The 17602-nt window shown below is 56.3% G+C and overlaps 1 protein-coding gene across 1 annotated transcript in view; it reads left to right on the top strand.

The window, feature by feature from the left end:
- The window catches only part of OTOF (otoferlin), a 134719-nt gene that overhangs the window by 62624 nt on the left and 54493 nt on the right, over positions 1-17602 (top strand). The window contains exons 18-26 of the mRNA XM_064651246.1: positions 1984-2143; positions 4401-4587; positions 6080-6266; positions 7926-8149; positions 9859-9967; positions 10944-11121; positions 12878-12998; positions 14400-14500; positions 15478-15568. Coding sequence (XP_064507316.1) covers positions 1984-2143; positions 4401-4587; positions 6080-6266; positions 7926-8149; positions 9859-9967; positions 10944-11121; positions 12878-12998; positions 14400-14500; positions 15478-15568 — 1358 coding nt within the window. The remainder of the gene's footprint in view (positions 1-1983; positions 2144-4400; positions 4588-6079; positions 6267-7925; positions 8150-9858; positions 9968-10943; positions 11122-12877; positions 12999-14399; positions 14501-15477; positions 15569-17602) is intronic.

Here is a 17602-nt window from a genome sequence, read left to right as displayed (position 1 = left end):
CTGGGAACAAGGGGGTTCCCTGGGAATCTCGGCACTCAGGGCAGGGTCTCCCTTCCCCTTTCCTGCCTTTTCCATCCCCACATTCCATAAAAACCCCTCTGAATGGATCCTTTATCGTAGAATCCTGGAATGGTTTGGGTGGGAAGGGATTTTAAGGATCATCCCATTCCATGTTCAGGGACACCTCCCGCCATCCCAGGGAATCCAACCCGGCCTTGGACACTCCCAGGGATCCAGGGGCAGCCACAGCTTCTCTGGGAATTCCAGCCCAGCCCCTCCCCACCCTCCCAGCCAGGAATCCCTTCCCAATCTCCCCCCCAAATCTCCCCTTTCCCACTGGGATCCATTCCCTGGGGCCTGGCATTCCAGGCCCTGATCCCCAGTCCCTCTCCAGCTCTCCTGGAGCCCCTTCAGCCTCTGGAATGTGCTCCAAGCTCTCCCGGGATCCTTCCCAAATCCAGCCTGGCCATTCCCAGCTCTCCCAGCAGAGCCCGAGGTGCCTCCAGGGTGGGAAGAAGGTTCTGGAGCACGTGGAGAAGGGACAGGGGTCGATCAGAGCTGTTGGGCACCGAGTCCCAACCACCCCCAGTGCTGCCCAGGCCACCCCTGCCCCATGTCCCCGGGTGCCACCCCCCAGTGCCACACCTGGGTGCCACACCTGGATACCACACCTGGGTGTCACACCTGGATACCACACCTGGGTGCCACACCTGGATACCACACCTGGGTGCCACACCTGGATACCATACCTGGGTGTCACACCCACGGGGATGTTCAGCCCCTCCAGGGATGGGGATTCTCCTCCCCTCTGGTTTGTCCCCAGTGTCCCCTTTTGTCCCCACTGTCCCTTTTTATCCCCGGTGTCCCATCTCATCCCCAGTGTCCCCTTCCTGTCCCCAGTGTCCCCTTCCTGTCCCCAGTGTCCCTTTTGTCCCCAGTGTCCCCTTCCTGTCCCCAGTGTCCCTTTTGTCCCCAGTGTCCCTTTTGTCCCCAGTGTTCCCTCTCACCCCCAGTGGCCCCCTTTGTCCCCAGTGTCCCTTTTGTCCCCAGTGTCCCTCTCATCCCCAGTGTCCCCTCCTGTCCCCAGTGTCCCCTTTTGTCCCCAGTGTCCCCTCTCACCCCCAATATCCCCTCTCACCCCCAGTGTCCCCTCTCACCCCCAGTGTCCCCTCTCACCCCCAATATCCCCTCTCACCCCCAGTGTCCCCTCTCACCCCCCGTGTCCCTTCCCGTCCCCAGTGTCCCCTTTGTCCCCAGTGTCCCCTCTCATCTCCAGTGTCCCCTCTCACCCCCAGTGTCCCCTCTCATCCCCAGTGTCCCCTCTCACCCCCAATGTCCCCTCTCACCCCCAGTATCCCCTCTCACCCCCAGTGTCCCCTCTCACCCCCAGTGTCCCCTCTCATCCCCAGTGTCCCCTTTGTCCCCAATGTCCCCTTTTGTCCCCAGTGTCCCCTCTCACCCCCAGTGTCCCCTCTCACCCCCAGTGTCCCCCTTTGTCCCCAGTGTCCCCTTTTGTCCCAGTGTTCCCCTCTCACCCCCAGTGTCTCCTCTCACCCCCAATGTCCCCTTTTGTCCCCAGTGTCCCCTCTCACCCCCAGTGTCCCCTCTCACCCCCAGTGTCCCCTCTCACCCCCCGTGTCCCTTCCCGTCCCCAGTGTCCCCTTTGTCCCCAGTGTCCCCTCTCATCTCCAGCGTCCCCTCTCACCTCCAGTGTTCCCCTCTCACCCCCAGTGTACCTTCTCATCCCTAATGTCCCCTCTCACCCCCGTGTGTACCTTCTCATCCCTAATGTCCCCTCTCATCCCCAGTGTCCCCTCTCATCCTCAGTGTCCCCTCTCATCCCCAGTGTCCCCTCTCACCCCCAGTGTCCCTTCCCGTCCCCAGTGTCCCCTCTCACCCCCCGTGTCCCCTCTCCCCCCCAATGTCCCCTCTCACCCCCGTGTCCCCTCTCACCCCCGTGTCCCCTCTCGCCCCCTCCTGCAGAGCACCAGTTCTACCACAAGTGGGCCATCCTGTCGGACCCCGAGGACCTCACGGCGGGGCTCAAGGGCTACCTCAAGTGTGACATCGCCGTGGTGGGCAAGGGGGACAACATCAAGACCCCCCACAAGGCCAACGAGACGGACGAGGACGACATCGAGGGGTGAGGAGGCTCCGGGGGCCGCCCAGACCCCCCTGGGGGCGGATTTTCCTGATCCTTCCCCCCTGGGATTGGGGCCGAGCCACCCCTGGTGCCTCCAGGGGCAGGACATGGGGGCCAGGTGCTGGTCCCAGTGACAGCAGGCACAGCCCTGTCTCTCCTGACAGTCAGAATGGGGCAGGACACAGGTCCTGGTGTGGGGACAGTGACAGCAGGCACAGCCCTGTCCCTCCTGTCAGTCAGAACGGGGCAGGACACAGCTCCTGGTGCAGGTCCTGGTGACACTGTCCCTCCTGTGAGTCAGAACTGGGGGGACACAGGTCCTGGTGCTGGTCCTGGTGACAGCAGGCACAAACCTGTCTCTCCTGACAGTCAGAACTGGGCAGGACACAGCTCCTGGTGTTGGTCCCAGTGACAGCAGGCACAGCCCTGTCCCTCCTGTCAGTCAGAATGGGGCAGGACACAGGTCCTGGTGCAGGTCCTGGTGACACTGTCCCTCCTGACAGTCAGAACTGGGCAGGACACAGATCCTGGTGTGGGGACAGGCACAGCAGGCACAGTCTTGTCCCTCCTGTCAGTCAGAATGGGGCAGGACACAGGTCCTGGCGCAGGTCCTTGGGTGGGAAGGTGGTTTGGGATGGGATGGGATTGGGATGGGGTAGGGTGGGATGGGATGGGATGGGATGGGATGGGACAGGGTCTGATCACCCGCCGGAAAAGCAGAGGGAGGGCTGGATGAGGTTTTCCCTCAGGCCCTTCAACTTCCCAGAGCTCCCCAAAGGGTGGAACCAAACCCCAGGAAAAAACAAACCCCAAAGTCCTGATAAAAAACCCATCAGGAGACTTCCAGAGCCGATTCCAGCCCCAGAACACTCCAGGGCCATTAAGTTTCCACTCTGCCCCTCAGCCTCTCCCCACATGGAATCCTGGAATTGCTCAGGTTGGGAATGACCTCCAAGGTCCCGTCCAACCGTTAATAATCAGAATCCCAGACCAGGAGCAAAAAATACCAGCCCAGCTCTCCTGACTTCCTGAGGGGGATCGAGGCACATCCTGGGCTATTTGGGGCACCCCCTGGGCTATTCTGGGCACCCCCTGGGCTATTTGGGGCACTCCCTGGACTATTTGGGGCACCCCCTGCACTATTTTGAGCACCCCCTGAGCTATTTGGGGCACCCCCTGGGCTATTCTGGGCACCCCCTGGGCTATTCTGGGCACCCCCTGGGCTATTTGGGGCACCCCCTGCACTATTTTGGGCACCCCTTGCACTATTTGGGGCACCCCCTGGACTATTCTGGGCATCCCCTGGGCTATTTGGGGCACCCCCTGGGCTATTCTGGGCACCCCCTGGGCTATTCTGGGCACCCCCTGCACTATTTTGGGCACCCCCTGGGCTATTTTGGGCACCCCCTGGACTATTCTGGGCACCCCCTGGGCTATTTTGAGCACCCCCTGGGCTATTTGGGGCACCCCTTGCACTATTTGGGGCACCCCCTGTACTATTTTGGGGCACCTCCTGGGCTATTCTGGGCACCCCCTGGGCTATTCTGGGCACCCCCTGGGCTATAGGGGGCACCCCCTGGACTATTCTGGGCACCTTCTGCACTATTTTGGGCACCCCCTGCACTGTTTTGGGCACCCCCTGGGCTATTTGGGGCACCCCCTGCACTATTTTGGGCACCCCTTGCACTATTTGGGGCACCCACTGGACTATTTTGAGCACCCCCTGGGCTATTCTGGGCACCCCCTGGGCTATTTGGGGCCATCATTCCATGCTCTGGTGGTGGCGTTATCCCACTTTTTCACGGAATGAAAGAATGTGGGAAGGGATCTTAAAGCTCATCCGGCCCCAAAGGGCACCTCCCACCAGCCAGGGGCAGCTCCAGCGATTCCTCTGGAAAAACTCTGGCTCCCAGCCTTCCCCCCGGGCCCTTTTCTTCCCCCAGAGGAGGAAAAACCACCTGTGCCACAAAACCAAACCGGTGGAGTTTGTTCCTTCCCCCCAAAAAATCCCCCTGGACCCCGACAAAGAGAAGGAGACTCTCCCAACATCCCGCTCGCCCCATTCCCATGGGATTGGTGCACGGGGAGTGGGGCGGCCTCCCCCCGGCGGGTCTTTTATGGAACCCCAAAGGTCGGAGGAGCCCTCCAGGGTCGCCCAATCCAACCTTTTTTACCCCTCTCCCCTGTGACAAACCCACGGGGGGTGGGGAGCCCCCAGCGGGGCGTTTTCCCAATCCCATCCCTCCGGCATTCCCAGGAACCTGCTGCTCCCGGACGGGGTGCCCCCGGAGCGGCAGTGGGCACGCTTCTACGTCAAGGTGTACCGGGCCGAGGGGCTGCCCAGGATGAACACCAGCATCATGGCCAACGTCAAGAAGGCCCTCATCGGGGAGAACAAGGACCTGGTGGACCCCTACGTGCAGGTGGTGTTTGCGGGGCAGAAGGTGAGACGGGGGGGACGGGGAGGGGGCACGGGGAGGGGACACGGGGAGGGGACACGGGGAGGGGACACAGGGAGGGGACACAGGGAGGGGACACAGGGAGGCGGACACGGGGAGGGGACACAGGGAGGGGACATGGGCGGGACGGGCAGTGTACGGGGGGACTGGGTTGTTCTGGGGATGCTGGGGTGTGTGTGGTGTCATTTTATTATTCTGGATTGTCCTGGAGATGTTGGGATGTGTGTGGTGTCCCCTGGTTGTCCTGGAGATGTTGGGATGTGTGTGGTGTCATTTTAATATCCTTGGTTGTCCTGGAGATGTTGGGATGGGTGTGGTGTCACTTTGTTATCCTGGAGATGTTGGGATGTGTGTGGTGTCCCCTGGTTGTCCTGGAGATGTTGGGATGTGTGTGGTGTCCCCTGGTTGTCCTGGAGATGTTGGGATGTGTGTGGTGTCCCCTGGTTTGCCTGGAAATGTTGGGATGTGTGTGGTGTGCCCTGGTTGTCCTGGAGATGTTGGGATGTGTGTGGTGTGCCCTGGTTGTCCTGGAGATGTTGGGATGTGTGTGATGTCATTTTATTATCCTTGGTTGTTCTGGGGATGTTGGGATGTGTGTGGTGTCCCCTGGTTGTCCTGGAGATGTTGGGATGTGTGTGGTGTCCCCTGGTTGTCCTGGAGATGTTGGGATGTGTGTGGTGTCACTTTGTTATCCTGGAGATGTTGGGATGTGTGTGGTGTCCCCTGGTTGTCCTGGAGATGTTGGGATGTGTGTGGTGTGCCCTGGTTGTCCTGGAGATGTTGGGATGTGTGTGGTGTCCCCTGGTTTCCCTGGAGATGCTGGGATGTGTGTGGTGTGCCCTGGTTTGTCTGGAGATGTTGGGATGTGTGTGGTGTGTCCTGGTGTGCCCTGGTTTCCCTGGAGATGTTGGGATGTGTGTGGTGTGCCCTGGTTGTCCTGGAGATGTTGGGATGTGTGTGGTGTCATTTCGTTGTCCTGGAAATATTGGGATGTGTGTGATGTCCCCTGTTTTGCCTGGAGATGTTGGGATGTGTGTGGTGTGCCCTGGGTTGTCCTGGAGATGTTGGGATGTGTGTGGTGTGCCCTGGTTGTCCTGGAGATTCTGGGATGTGTGTGGTGTCCCCTGGTGTCCCCTGGGTTTTCCTGGAGATGTTGGGATGTGTGTGGTGTCCCCTGGTTTGCCTGGAAATGTTGGGATGTGTGTGGTGTCCCCTGGGTTGTCCTGGAGATGTTGGGATGTGTGTGGTGTCACTTTGTTATCCTGGAGGTGTTGGGATGTGTGTGGTGTGCCCCGGTTGTCCTGGAGATGCTGAGATGTGTGTGGTGTCCCCTGGTTTTCCCATTTCCCCTCTCTGGGGTGGGTTTGCAGCTCCCAGGGCAGCACTGTCTCTCCCGGGTGGCATTGGCATCCCGGGTGTCGAGGGGTGGCCTGGCACACCCAACCCTGCCCTGGGATCCGTGTCCTCCCGCTGCCAGGGCAAGACCTCCATCCAGAAGAGCAGCTACGAGCCCCTGTGGAACGAGCAGATCGTGTTCACCGAGATGTTCCCCCCCCTGTGCAAGAGGATCAAGGTCCAGATCCGGGACTCGGACAAGGTCAACGACGTGGCCATCGGGACCCACTTCATCGACCTGAGGAAGATCTCCAACGAGGGGGACAAGGGTAAAGCTGGAGGGGGGGGGACACTGGGGGGCCTCCTTCCCTTTGGCAGAGTTCCCAAAATACCCCGGGCTCCTTCCCCACCCCTGGGCACGGCTGGTGCCCACCCAGAGGGGCTCTGGGGCACTGGAAGGGTCTCCTGGGCTCGCTGGACCTCAGGAAAACCTGGCCCTGTCCCACCCGGTCCCAAGCCCTCCGTGCAATCCCGGGAAGCAAAGACACCCAGGAGCAGTTGGCCCTTCCAAAAAAAATGAGTTGCCACTGATGGGCGAGCGCTGGAGGGTCCCCCCCGCCCACCCCAACCCCAAAATCCAGGGGCAGAGCTGGGAGAGCAGAGCTGGGTTGGGAAAGGCACCGATGGCAGGTTCTTCTTCCTTGGAGCCCAAAGTGGGGAATTACTCAATGGGAGACTTGAGTGTCCTTGGGCTGTGCCCTGTCCAGTCCAATCCCTGATTTCCCTGAAAAACTTCCCTGGAAAAACAGGAGGCTCAGGGGGGGAACCTTTTCCTGCCCCACAACTGCCTGCCAGGAGGGGGGAGCCAGGAAGGGTCCGCAATTCCCAGGGAACAAGGGATAGAAGGAGAGGGAACAGCCTCCAGCTGGGCCAGGGGAGGGGCAGGTGGGATATTGGGAACAATTCCCACATGGAAAGGGTGGTTAAACACTGGAATGAACTTCCCAGGGCAGGGCTGGAGTCGCCATTCCCGGAGGGATCTCAGATCCCTGTGGATGTGGCCCTTGGGGACACGGGTCAGGGGTGGCCTGGGCAGTGCTGGGGGTGGTTGGATTCCATGATCCCAGAGGGATTTTCCAACCTGAACCATCCCTAAGGATCCTGTGCCATCCTGACACTGTCCCAGCTCCTACAGTTCCCTGGAAGGAAGTTTCAGGAGGTCCCCAATTCCCAGGGAACAAGGGACAGGAGGAGAGGGAACGGCCTCCAGCTGGGCCAGGGGAGGCTCAGGTTGGACAGGAGGGGGAATTTCCTGCTGGAAAGGGTGGTCAGGCCCTGGCAGGGGCTGCCCAGGGAGGTTTGGAGTGCCCAGCCCTGGAGGTGTCCCAGGAAGGCCTGGCTGTGGCACTCAGTGCTCTGGGCTGGGGACAAGGTGGGGATGGGGGACAGGGGGGGATCCATGGGCTGGGAGGGCTTTTCCCACCCAGAAAAGGGTTTTAATTTGTGCCCCGGGCAAAAATTTATAAATTACAATTTATAAATACTGCCCAACCAACCCAAGTTTTGTCCATCCCGTAGCTCTTGCCCTGGTCCACCCCCCTGGCCCATCCCCTGGGAATTGGGTCTGGGGGGCTTTTCTTCATCATCTTCATCTTCTTCAGAGCACAGAGAGCACACGGTCACCCAGTTCTTGGCTGTTCTCTTGTGGTTCAGGGTTAGATGTCCCCAGAAGAGGCCCTGCCTTGACAAAAAACTAAGCATTTTCTGCTGGAATTCAGGGGTAGGATTGATTTGGGGAACACGGAAAGGGGGTAAGAGGGTTGAGGAAGGTGTAAACTACTTGTGCTGAAGGGCGAGGAATATAACACAGCTCCTTCTAAAATCTACCTCTGCTATAACTACATATAAAGCTTATAAAAATCACGAAAATCATAAAAAAGCTGAAAAGGGCCTTGAGGCATCACCGTGCCCATTCCGTGCGCCCGCAGGCTTCCTGCCCACCTTCGGCCCCGCCTGGGTGAACATGTACGGCTCCACCCGCAACTACACCCTGATGGACGAGCACCAGGAGCTCAACGAGGGGCTGGGGGAAGGCGTCTCCTTCCGCGCCCGGCTGCTGCTGGGCCTCGCCGTGGAGATCCTGGACACCACCAACCCCGAGGTCAACGGCTCCACCGAGGTGCAGGTGGAACAGGCCACGGCCGTGGCCGAGGTCAGTCCTGCCCCGGGGGGAGTTTGGGGCTCGGGGGGCTCGGGGGGTTGTCTTTGGCCTCGTTTGTCCCTGCAGGGGTTGGAGTGGGGTGGGATTTAAGGTGCCTTCCGACCCAAAGCATTCCATGGTTTCTGTGGTCTCCTGAGCTCTGAGGTGTTGGGAGATGGGCAGAGACAACGAGCCATCCCATTGTGGGTTCTGGGCTCATTCCAGTGCTCAGGTTCCTTAGGAATGCTGGCAGAAGGAATGTTGGAGTGGGATCGTTTCTCTGGCCCTGGCACAGCTTTCCCAGGAAGCTCTTGGATCCCTGGAAGTGTTCACAGCTGCGTTGGAGCCTTCCAACCCAAACCGTTCCATGGTTTCTGTGATCTCCTTAGTTCTGAGGTGTTGGGAGATGGACAGGGACAACGAGCCATCCCATTGTGGGTTCTGGGCTCATTCCAGTGCTCAGGTTCCTTAGGAATTCTGGGCAGAAGGAATATTTGAGTAGGAACTCTGGACAGAAGGAATAGGATGGTTTTTCTGGCCCTGGTACAGAATTCCCAGGGAAGCTGTGGCTGCCCCTGGATCCCTGGGAGTGTCCAAGTGCCTGAGGATAGTGGGAGGTGTCCCTGCAGGGTTTGGAATGGGATGGGATTTAAGGTGCCTTCCAACCCAAACCATTCCATGGTTTCTGTGATCTCCTGAGCTTTTTGAGGTATTGGGAGATGGGCAGGGACAACGAGCCATCCCATTGTGGGTTCTGGGCTCATTCCAGTGCTCAGGTTCCTTAGGAATTCTGGGCAGAAGGAATATTTGAGTAGGAACTCTGGACAGAAGGAATAGGATGGTTTTTCTGGCCCTGGTACAGAATTCCCAGGGAAGCTGTGGCTGCCCCTGGATCCCTGGGAGTGTCCAAGTGCCTGAGGATAGTGGGAGGTGTCCCTGCAGGGTTTGGAATGGGATGGGATTTAAGGTGCCTTCCAACCCAAACCATTCCATGGTTTCTGTGATCTCCTGAGCTTTTTGAGGTGTTGGGAGATGGGCAGGGACAACGAGCCATCCCATTGTGGGTTCTGGGCTCATTCCAGTGCTCAGGTTCCTTAGGAATGCTGGGCAGAAGGAGTGTTGGAGTGGGATCGTTTCCCTGGCCCTGGCACAGCTTTCCCAGGAAGCTTCTGGATCCCTGGGAGTGTCCAAGGCCATGTTGGAGCAACCTGGGATAGTGGGAGGTGTCCCTGCAGGGTTTGGGGTGGGATGAGCCTTAAGATGCCTTCCAACCCAAAGCATTCCATGGTTTCTGTGATCTCCTGAGCTCTGAGGTGTTGGGAGATGGGCAGGGACAACGAGCCATCCCATTGTGGGTTCTGGGCTCATTCCAGTGCTCAGGTTCCTTAGGAATTCTGGCAGAAGGAATATTTGAGTAGGAACTCTGGACAGAAGTAATGGGATCGTTTCCCTGGCCCCGGCACAGCTTTCCCAGAAAAGCTGTGGCTGCCCCTGGATCCCTGGGATTGTCCAAGTGCCCGGGGATAGTGGGAGGTGTCTTTTAATCAGAAGGCATTCCAATGAAATCCTTAATTAAACCCCCTGGAACGAGCCGAGAGGCGGGAGAGGAAACCCTTGGGATTCTGGGAGTGGCACCTCCCCCCGAGGGTGCCCAGGGGTGCCGGGGGTGCCCCCCTGTCCCCCCACCCGCCCCTGATCCCCGTGGCTTCTCCCTCCCGCAGAACTGCACCGGGAAGATGGAGGAATTCTTCCTCTTCGGGGCCTTCCTGGAGGCCACCATGATCGACAGGAGGGTGGGGGACAAGCCCATCAGCTTCGAGGTCACCATAGGTGGGCCGGGGGCTCCGGGGGGAGGGTTGATCCAAAGCCTGGCTGGTGGGGAGGTCGGGATCCAAGGATGTTCTTCCCAGTTTTCCACGGCTGCCCGCGCGGGGCTCTGGGTTTGGGGAGCAGGGGATGGACAGGGGGGACCCAGACTGACTGAATTCAAACTTGTCCCAAAAGGAATTCAAACTTGTCCCAAACTGAATTCAAACTTGTCCCAGACTGAATTAAAACTTGTCCCAAACTGAATTCAAACTTGTCCCAGACTAAATTCAAACTTGTCCCAAACTGAATTCTAACTTGTCCCAAAAGGAATTAGAACTTGTCCCAAAAGGAATTAAAACTTGTCCCAAACTGAATTCAAACTTGTCCCAAACTGAATTCAAACTTGTCCCAAACTGAATTCAAACTTGTCCCAAAAGGAATTCAAACTTGTCCCAAAAGGAATTAAAACTTGTCCCAAATGGAACTAAAACTTTTCCTAAACTGAATTAAAACTTGTCCCAAACTGAATTAAAACTTCTTCTCCCAGACTGAATTAAAACTTCTTCTCCCAGACTGAATTGAAACTTGTCCCAGACTGAATTGAAACTTGTCCCAGACTGAATTCAAACTTCTTGTCCCAGACTGAGTTAAAACTTGTCCCAGACTGAGTTCAAACTTGTCCCAGACTGAGTTAAAACTTGTCCCAGACTGAGTTAAAACTTGTCCCAGACTGAGTTCAAACTTGTCCCAAACTGAATTCAAACTTGTCCCAAACTGATTTAAAACTTCTTGTCCCAGACTGAGTTAAACCTTCTCCCAGACTGAATTGAAACTTGTCCCAGACTGAATTCAAACTTCTCCCAGACTGAGTTAAAACTTCTCCCAAACGGAATTAAAACAACTTGTCCCAGGCTGAATCAGATCCCAGAAGCCGGGCGGGGCTGGAGTCACCACCCTGTGAATTTATTCCACTTTTTGTGCTGTTTTTCCCCTTGAGGTAACTATGGCAACCAGGTGGACGGAGTGGACAAGCCCGTGCGGAGGAGGAGGAGGGAGGGAGGGGACGAGGAGGAGTCGGAGCTGCTGCAGAATTCCAGCGAGGAGGAGGGGGATGAGGACGGAGAGCTGGTCTCGGTCTCCTCCTCCCCACCCATGAAGCCCCTGGTCACTGACAGGTCCGTGAATCCCCCCGAGCATTCCCGGGGCATTGGAGAAAGAGGGAATTCTCCTCCCGGGATACCCTGCACAGGAACGTCCTTCATCCCCACCAGGGTGGGCCCCCCAACTCCGGGCTCTGGGGTCCCTTCAGAGATCTCCCCCCATGGCAGAGGAGCTGGGAAGGGGCTGGAGAACAGGGAATAAGGGAGCTGGGAAGGGGCTGGAGCAGCAGGAATGTCTCAGGGAGCTGGGAAGGGGCTGGAGCAGCAGGAATATCTCAGGGAGCTGGGAAGGGGCTGGAGGAGCAGGAATGGCTGAGGGAGCTGGGAAGGGGCTGGAGAACCTGGAATGGCTGAGGGAACTGGGAAGGGGTTGGAGAACAGGGAATAAGGGAGCTGGGAAGGGGCTGGAGCAGCAGGAATGGCTGAGGGAGCTGGGAAGGGGCTGGAGAACCGGGAATAAGGGAGCTGGGAAGGGGCTGGAGCAGCAGGAATGTCTCAGGGAGCTGGGGGGGCTCATCCCAGAGAAAAGAGGGATCAGGAGGGACCTTTTTCCGCAGGTTTTGAGGCTGTAACCTGCAGGTTTTGAGGCTGTAACCCCCAGGTTTTGAGGATGTAACCCACAGATTTTCAGGCTGTAACCCACAGATTTTCAGGCTGTAACCCACAGGTTTGTTAGACTGTAACCTGCAGGTTTTTGAGGCTGTAACCTGCAGGTTTTTGAGACTGTAACCCACAGATTTTCAGGCTGTAACTCGCAGGTTTTTCAGGCTGTAACCCACAGGTTTTTCAGGCTGTAACCCACAAGTTTGTTAGGCTGCAACTCACAGGTTTTGAGGCTGTAACCCGCAGGTTTTTGAGGCTGTAACCTGCAGGTTTTTCAGGCTGTAACCCACAGATTTTCAGGCTGTAACCCCCAGGTTTTGAGGCTGTAACCTGCAGGTTTTTCAGGCTGTAACCCACAGATTTTCAGGCTGTAACCCCCAGGTTTTGAGGCTGTAACCTGCAGGTTTTTCAGGCTGTAACCCACAGGATTGTTAGGCTGCAACTCACAGGTTTTGAGGCTGTAACTCACAGGTTTTCAGGCTGTAACCCACAGGTTTTCAGGCTGTAACCCACAGGTTTTCAGGCTGTAACCCGCAGGTTTGTTGGGCTCTAACCCACGGATTTTTCAGGCTGTAACCCGCAGGTTTTGAGGCTGTAACCTGCAGGTTTTTCAGACTGTAACCCACAGGTTTTTCAGGCTGTAACCCACAGGTTTGTTAGGCTGCAACTCACAGGTTTTGAGGCTGTAACCCACAGATTTTCAGGCTGTAACCCCCAGGTTTTTCAGGCTGTAACCCACAGATTTTCAGGCTGTAACCCACAGGTTTTGAGGCTGTAACCCCCAGGTTTTTCAGGCTGTAACCCACAGGATTGTTAGGCTGCAACTCACAGGTTTTGAGGCTGTAACTCACAGGTTTTCAGGCTGTAACCTGCAGGTTTTGAGGCTGTAACCCACAGGTTTTCAGGCTGTAACCCACAGATTTTCAGGCTGTAACCCGCAGGTTTTTGAGGCTGTAACCTGCAGGTTTTTCAGGCTGTAACCCACAAGTTTGTTAGGCTGCAACTCACAGGTTTTGAGGCTGTAACCCGCAGGTTTTGAGGCTGTAACCCACAGATTTTCAGGCTGTAACCCACAGGTTTTGAGGCTGTAACCTGCAGGTTTTTCAGGCTGTAACCCGCAGGTTTTTCAGGCTGTGATTCCCCCCCCATCTCCCCTCTCCTCCCGCAGGAACTACTTCCACCTGCCCTACCTGGAGCGCAAGCCCTGCGTGTACATCAGGAGCTGGTGGCAGGACCAGCGGCGCCGCCTCTACAACTCCAACATCATGGACAAGATCGCAGACAAGCTGGTCAGTGCGGGGGGCGCAGGGTTGGGGGGTACATCCGGGGCATGGGGGTGGCACAGGCAGCCCAGGTTGTGCCCTGTGCCACCCCCTGGTCACTCAGCGGGGACAGGCATGGGCAGGAGAGCTGGGATGGGAACGAGGGGTTTTCCAGCCCCAGGGGACAATCCCAGGAGGTCATCGGGGCCTCTGGGGGTCACAGCCTGGTGTCCCCAGTCCTTGGGGGTCACAGCCCAGTGTCCTCAATCCTCAGGGGTCACAGCCTGGTGTCCCCAACCCTTCAGGGTCACAACCCAGTATCCTCAATCCTCGGAGGGTCACAGCCCCATGTCCCCAGTTGTTGGGGCCCCTGTGTGTCACAGTCCAGTGTCCCCAGTCCTTGGGGGTCACAGCCCAGTGTCCCCAATCCTCAGGGGTCACAGCCCAGTGTCCCCAGTCCTTGGGGGTCACAGCCCAGTGTCCTCAATCCTCAGAGGGTCACAGCCCCATGTCCCCAGTTGTTGGGGCCCCTGTGGGTCACAGCCTGGTGTCCCCAGTCCTTGGGGGTCACAGCCTGGTGTCCCCAACCCTCAGGGCCTCTGGGGGTCACAGCCCGGTGTCCCCAGTCCTCAGGGGTCACAGCCCGGTATCCCCAGTTGTCAGGGCCCCTGTGGGTCACAGCCTGGTGTCCCCAACCCTCGGGGCCCCTGTGGGTCACAACCCAGTGTCTGCAGTCCTCAGGGGTCACAGCCCAGTGTCCCCAGTCCTCGGGGGTCACAATCTGGTGTCCCCAATCCTCAGGGGTCACAGCCCAGTGTCCCCAGTCCTCGGGCGTCACAGCCCAGTGCCCCCAGCAAAGGGGACAGGGGGAGGTTTTGTCACTTGGGCTGGAGGGATGAACCCCTCATGTGGCACAGCCCGGAGAAGGGAAGGATTCCAGGAGAGCTTGGAGCACATTCCAGAGCCTGAAGGGGCTCCAGGAGAGCTGGAGAGGGACTGGGGCTCAGGGCCTGGAATGCCAGGCCCCAGGGAATGGATCCCAGTGGGAAAGGGGAGATTTGGGGGGGAGATTGGGAAGGGATTCCTGGCTGGGAGGGTGGGGAGGGGCTGGGCTGGAATTCCCAGAGAAGCTGTGGCTGCCCCTGGATCCCTGGGAGTGTCCAAGGCCGGGTTGGATTCCCTGGGATAGCAGGAGGTGTCCCTGCCCACAGCAGGGTGCGGGAATTAAATGATCTTCCAAGTCCCTTCCCACCCCAAAATCCTGTCATTTCCCAATTCCCAGCCCCAGTTAATTCCCAAGGAGCCCCTGGGAGAGCTCCCCACGGGCAGGGGCAGGGCGGGCTGGGCAGAGGGTCCCTCCCGGGGGGTTTGGGGCCTCTCCCACGGCCCCGAGCCGGGGGCCGGATCCGATCGCTGGGAATTCTGCAGGAGGAAGGACTCAACGACGTGCAGGAGATGATCAAGACGGAGAAGCCGCACCCGGAGCGGCGGCTCCGAGGGGTCCTGGAGGAGCTGAGCGGGGGCTGCCAGTGAGTGACACGGGGGGCACAGGGGGCACGGGGCAGGGCCTCACCCCCAGGAGGGTCAGCTCAGCCTGCCCTGTCCTTGGGATGAGGGGACACCCTTCCCTGTCACTCTTCCCTGTCACTCTTCCCTGTCACTCTTCCCTGTCACCTTCCTTGTCACCCTTCCCTGTCACCTTCCCTGTCACCCTTCCCTGTCACCTTCCCTGTCACCCTTCCCTGTCACCCTTCCCTGTCACCCTTCCCTGTCACCCTTCCCTGTCACCTTCCCTGTTACCCTTCCCTGTTACCCTTCCCTGTCACCCTTCCCTGTCACCCTTCCCTGTCACCCTTCCCTGTCACCCTTCCCTGTCACCTTCCCTGTCACCCTTCCCTGCCACCTTCCCTGCCACCTTCCCTGTCACCTTCCCTGTCACCCTTCCCTGTCACCCTTCCCTGTGTCCTTTCCCTGTGTCCCTTCCCTGTCACCTTTCCCTGTCACCCTTCCCTGTCACCCTTCTCTGTCACCTTCCCTGTGTCCCTTCCCTGTCACCTTCCCTGTCACCCTTCCCTGTGTCCTTTCCCTGTGTTCCTTTCCTGTCACCCTTCCCAGCCACCCTTCCCTGTCACCCTTCTCTGAGTCTTTCCCTGTCACCTTCCCTGTCACCTTCCCTGTGTCCTTTCCCTGTGTCCCTTCCCTGTCACCCTTCCCTGTCACCCTTCCCTGTCACCCTTCCCTGTCACCTTTCCCTGTCACCCTTCCCTGTCACCCTTCCCTGTCACCCTTCCCTGAGTCTTTCCCTGTCACCTTCCCCGTGTCCTTTCCCTGTGTCCTTTCCCTGTGTCCCTTCCTTGTCACCTTTCCCAGCCACCCTTCCCTGTCCCCTTCCCTGTCCCCTTGCCCCCGGTTGTGCTGCAGCTCTGGGAGGGGACAGGGGACGTTTCCATCCCTCCCGGGGGAGGGTTTCCCGTGGGAATCCCATCCCGGTTTTTTCCCCCTCCAGGCGCTTCGTGGCCTTGGCTGACCGGGAGCAGCCGCACTCGTCCCGCACCCGCCTGGACAGGGAGAGGCTCCGCTCCTGCCTCCGGGAGCTGGTGAGAGGAGCCAGAGCCGGGAGGGGCTCCGGGACAGCGGGACAGGGACTGGGGACGAGGGATGCAGGGACAGGACCCGGGGAATGGATCCCAGTGGGAAAGGGGAGATTTGGGGGGGAGATTGGGAAGGGATTCCTGGCTGGGAGGGTGGGGAGGGGCTGGGCTGGAATTCCCAGAGAAGCTGTGGCTGCCCCTGGATCCCTGGGAGTGTCCAAGGGCAGGTTGGAGGGGCTTGGAGCAACCTGGGCTAGCGGGAGGTGTCCCTGCCCATGGAATGGGATGGGATTTAAAGGCCCTTCCCACCCAAACCATTCCGGGATTCTGGGATAAAAGACACTCAGGATCCAGTCAGAGGGATTTTTCTGGAATGTGGGGATGGAAAAGGCAGGAAAGGGGAAGGGAGACCCTGCCCTGAGGGCCGAGATTCCCAGGGAACCCCCTTGTTCCCGGAACTCCTTCCCAGGGAGGAGCTGGGCTGGGGCTGGATCCAATGGCAGGCTCTGGCTCCAGGCTGGGAGAGCTGGGAATGGCCAGGCTGGATTTGGGAAGGATCCCGGGAGAGCTTGGAGCACATTCCAGAGGCTGAAGGGGCTCCAGGAGAGCTGGAGAGGGACTGGGGCTCAGGGCCTGGAATGCCAGGCCCCAGGGAATGGATCCCAGTGGGAAAGGGGAGATTTGGGGGGGAGATTGGGAAGGGATTCCTGGCTGGGAGGGTGGGGAGGGGCTGGGCTGGAATTCCCAGAGAAGCTGTGGGACAGTGGGCAGGGAGGAGGATTCGTGAGCAGGGGCTGGGCTGGAATTCCCAGCGGGAAGAGGAGAGGGGAGGGAGAGGGGAGTGGAGGGGAGAGGAGAAGGAGGAGGAGAAGAGGAAGGGGAAGGAGAAGGAAGAGGAGGAGGAGAAGGAGAAGAGGAAGGAGAAGGAGGAGGAGAAGGAGGAGGAGGAGGAGGAGGAGGAGAAGACCTTCATGCCTCCTTCTCCTGGCATGGGAGAAAAGAAAAACCGTATTTTTTATTTGTATAAAAAACCCGTATTTTTTATTTCTATTAAAAAAATGTATTTTTTATTTCTATTAAAAAATGGTATTTTTTTATTTCTATTAAAAACACGTATTTTTTATTTCTATAAAAAACCCCGTAGTTTTATTTCTACAAAAAACCCAGTATTTTTTTATTTCTATTAAAAAACCCGTATTTTTTATTTCTATAAAAAAGTCGTATTTTTTATTTCTATAAAAACCTCATTTTTTTATTTGTATAAAAACCCCATATTTTTTATTTCTATAAAAACCCCATATTTTTTATTTCTATTAACAAACCCGTATTTTTTTATTTCCATAGAAAATTCGTATTTTTTATTTCTACAAAAACCCATATTTTTTATTTCTACAAAAACCCCATATTTTTTATTTCTATAAAAACCCCATATTTTTTATTTCTCTAAAATAACCCGTATTTTTAATTTCTATAAAAAAACCCCATATTTTTTAATTTCTATAAAAAAACCCATATTTTTTATTTCTATTAAAAAACCCATATTTTTTATTTCTATAAAAACCCATATTTTTTATTTCTACAAAAAACCCCATATTTTTTATTTCTATTAACAAACCCGTATTTTTGTATTTCTATAGAAAATTCGTAATTTTTATTTCTATAAAAAACCCATAATTTTTATTTCTAAAAAAAAACCCCGTATTTTTTATTTCTATAAAAAACCCGTATTTTTTATTTTTATTAAAAACCCCATAATTTTTATTTCTATTAAAAACCCATATTTTTTATTTCTACAAAAACCCATATTTTTTATTTCTACAAAAACCCGTATTTTTTATTTCTACAAAAACCCTGTATTTTTTATTTCTATAAAAAACCCATATTTTTTAATTTCTACAAAACCCCATATTTTTTATTTGTATTAAAACCCCATATTTTTTATTTCTCTAAAATAACCCGTATTTTTTATTTCTATAGAAAAACCCGTATTTTTTATTTCTACTAAAACCCCCTATTTCTTATTTCTATTAAAAACCCATA

The sequence above is a fragment of the Pseudopipra pipra genome, chromosome 3 (genome assembly GCF_036250125.1).
Source record: "Pseudopipra pipra isolate bDixPip1 chromosome 3, bDixPip1.hap1, whole genome shotgun sequence".
Classification (NCBI taxonomy): Eukaryota; Metazoa; Chordata; class Aves; order Passeriformes; family Pipridae; genus Pseudopipra; species Pseudopipra pipra.
Note: the sequence above shows the minus strand (reverse complement) of the source record. Positions and strands in the feature narration are given on the sequence as shown.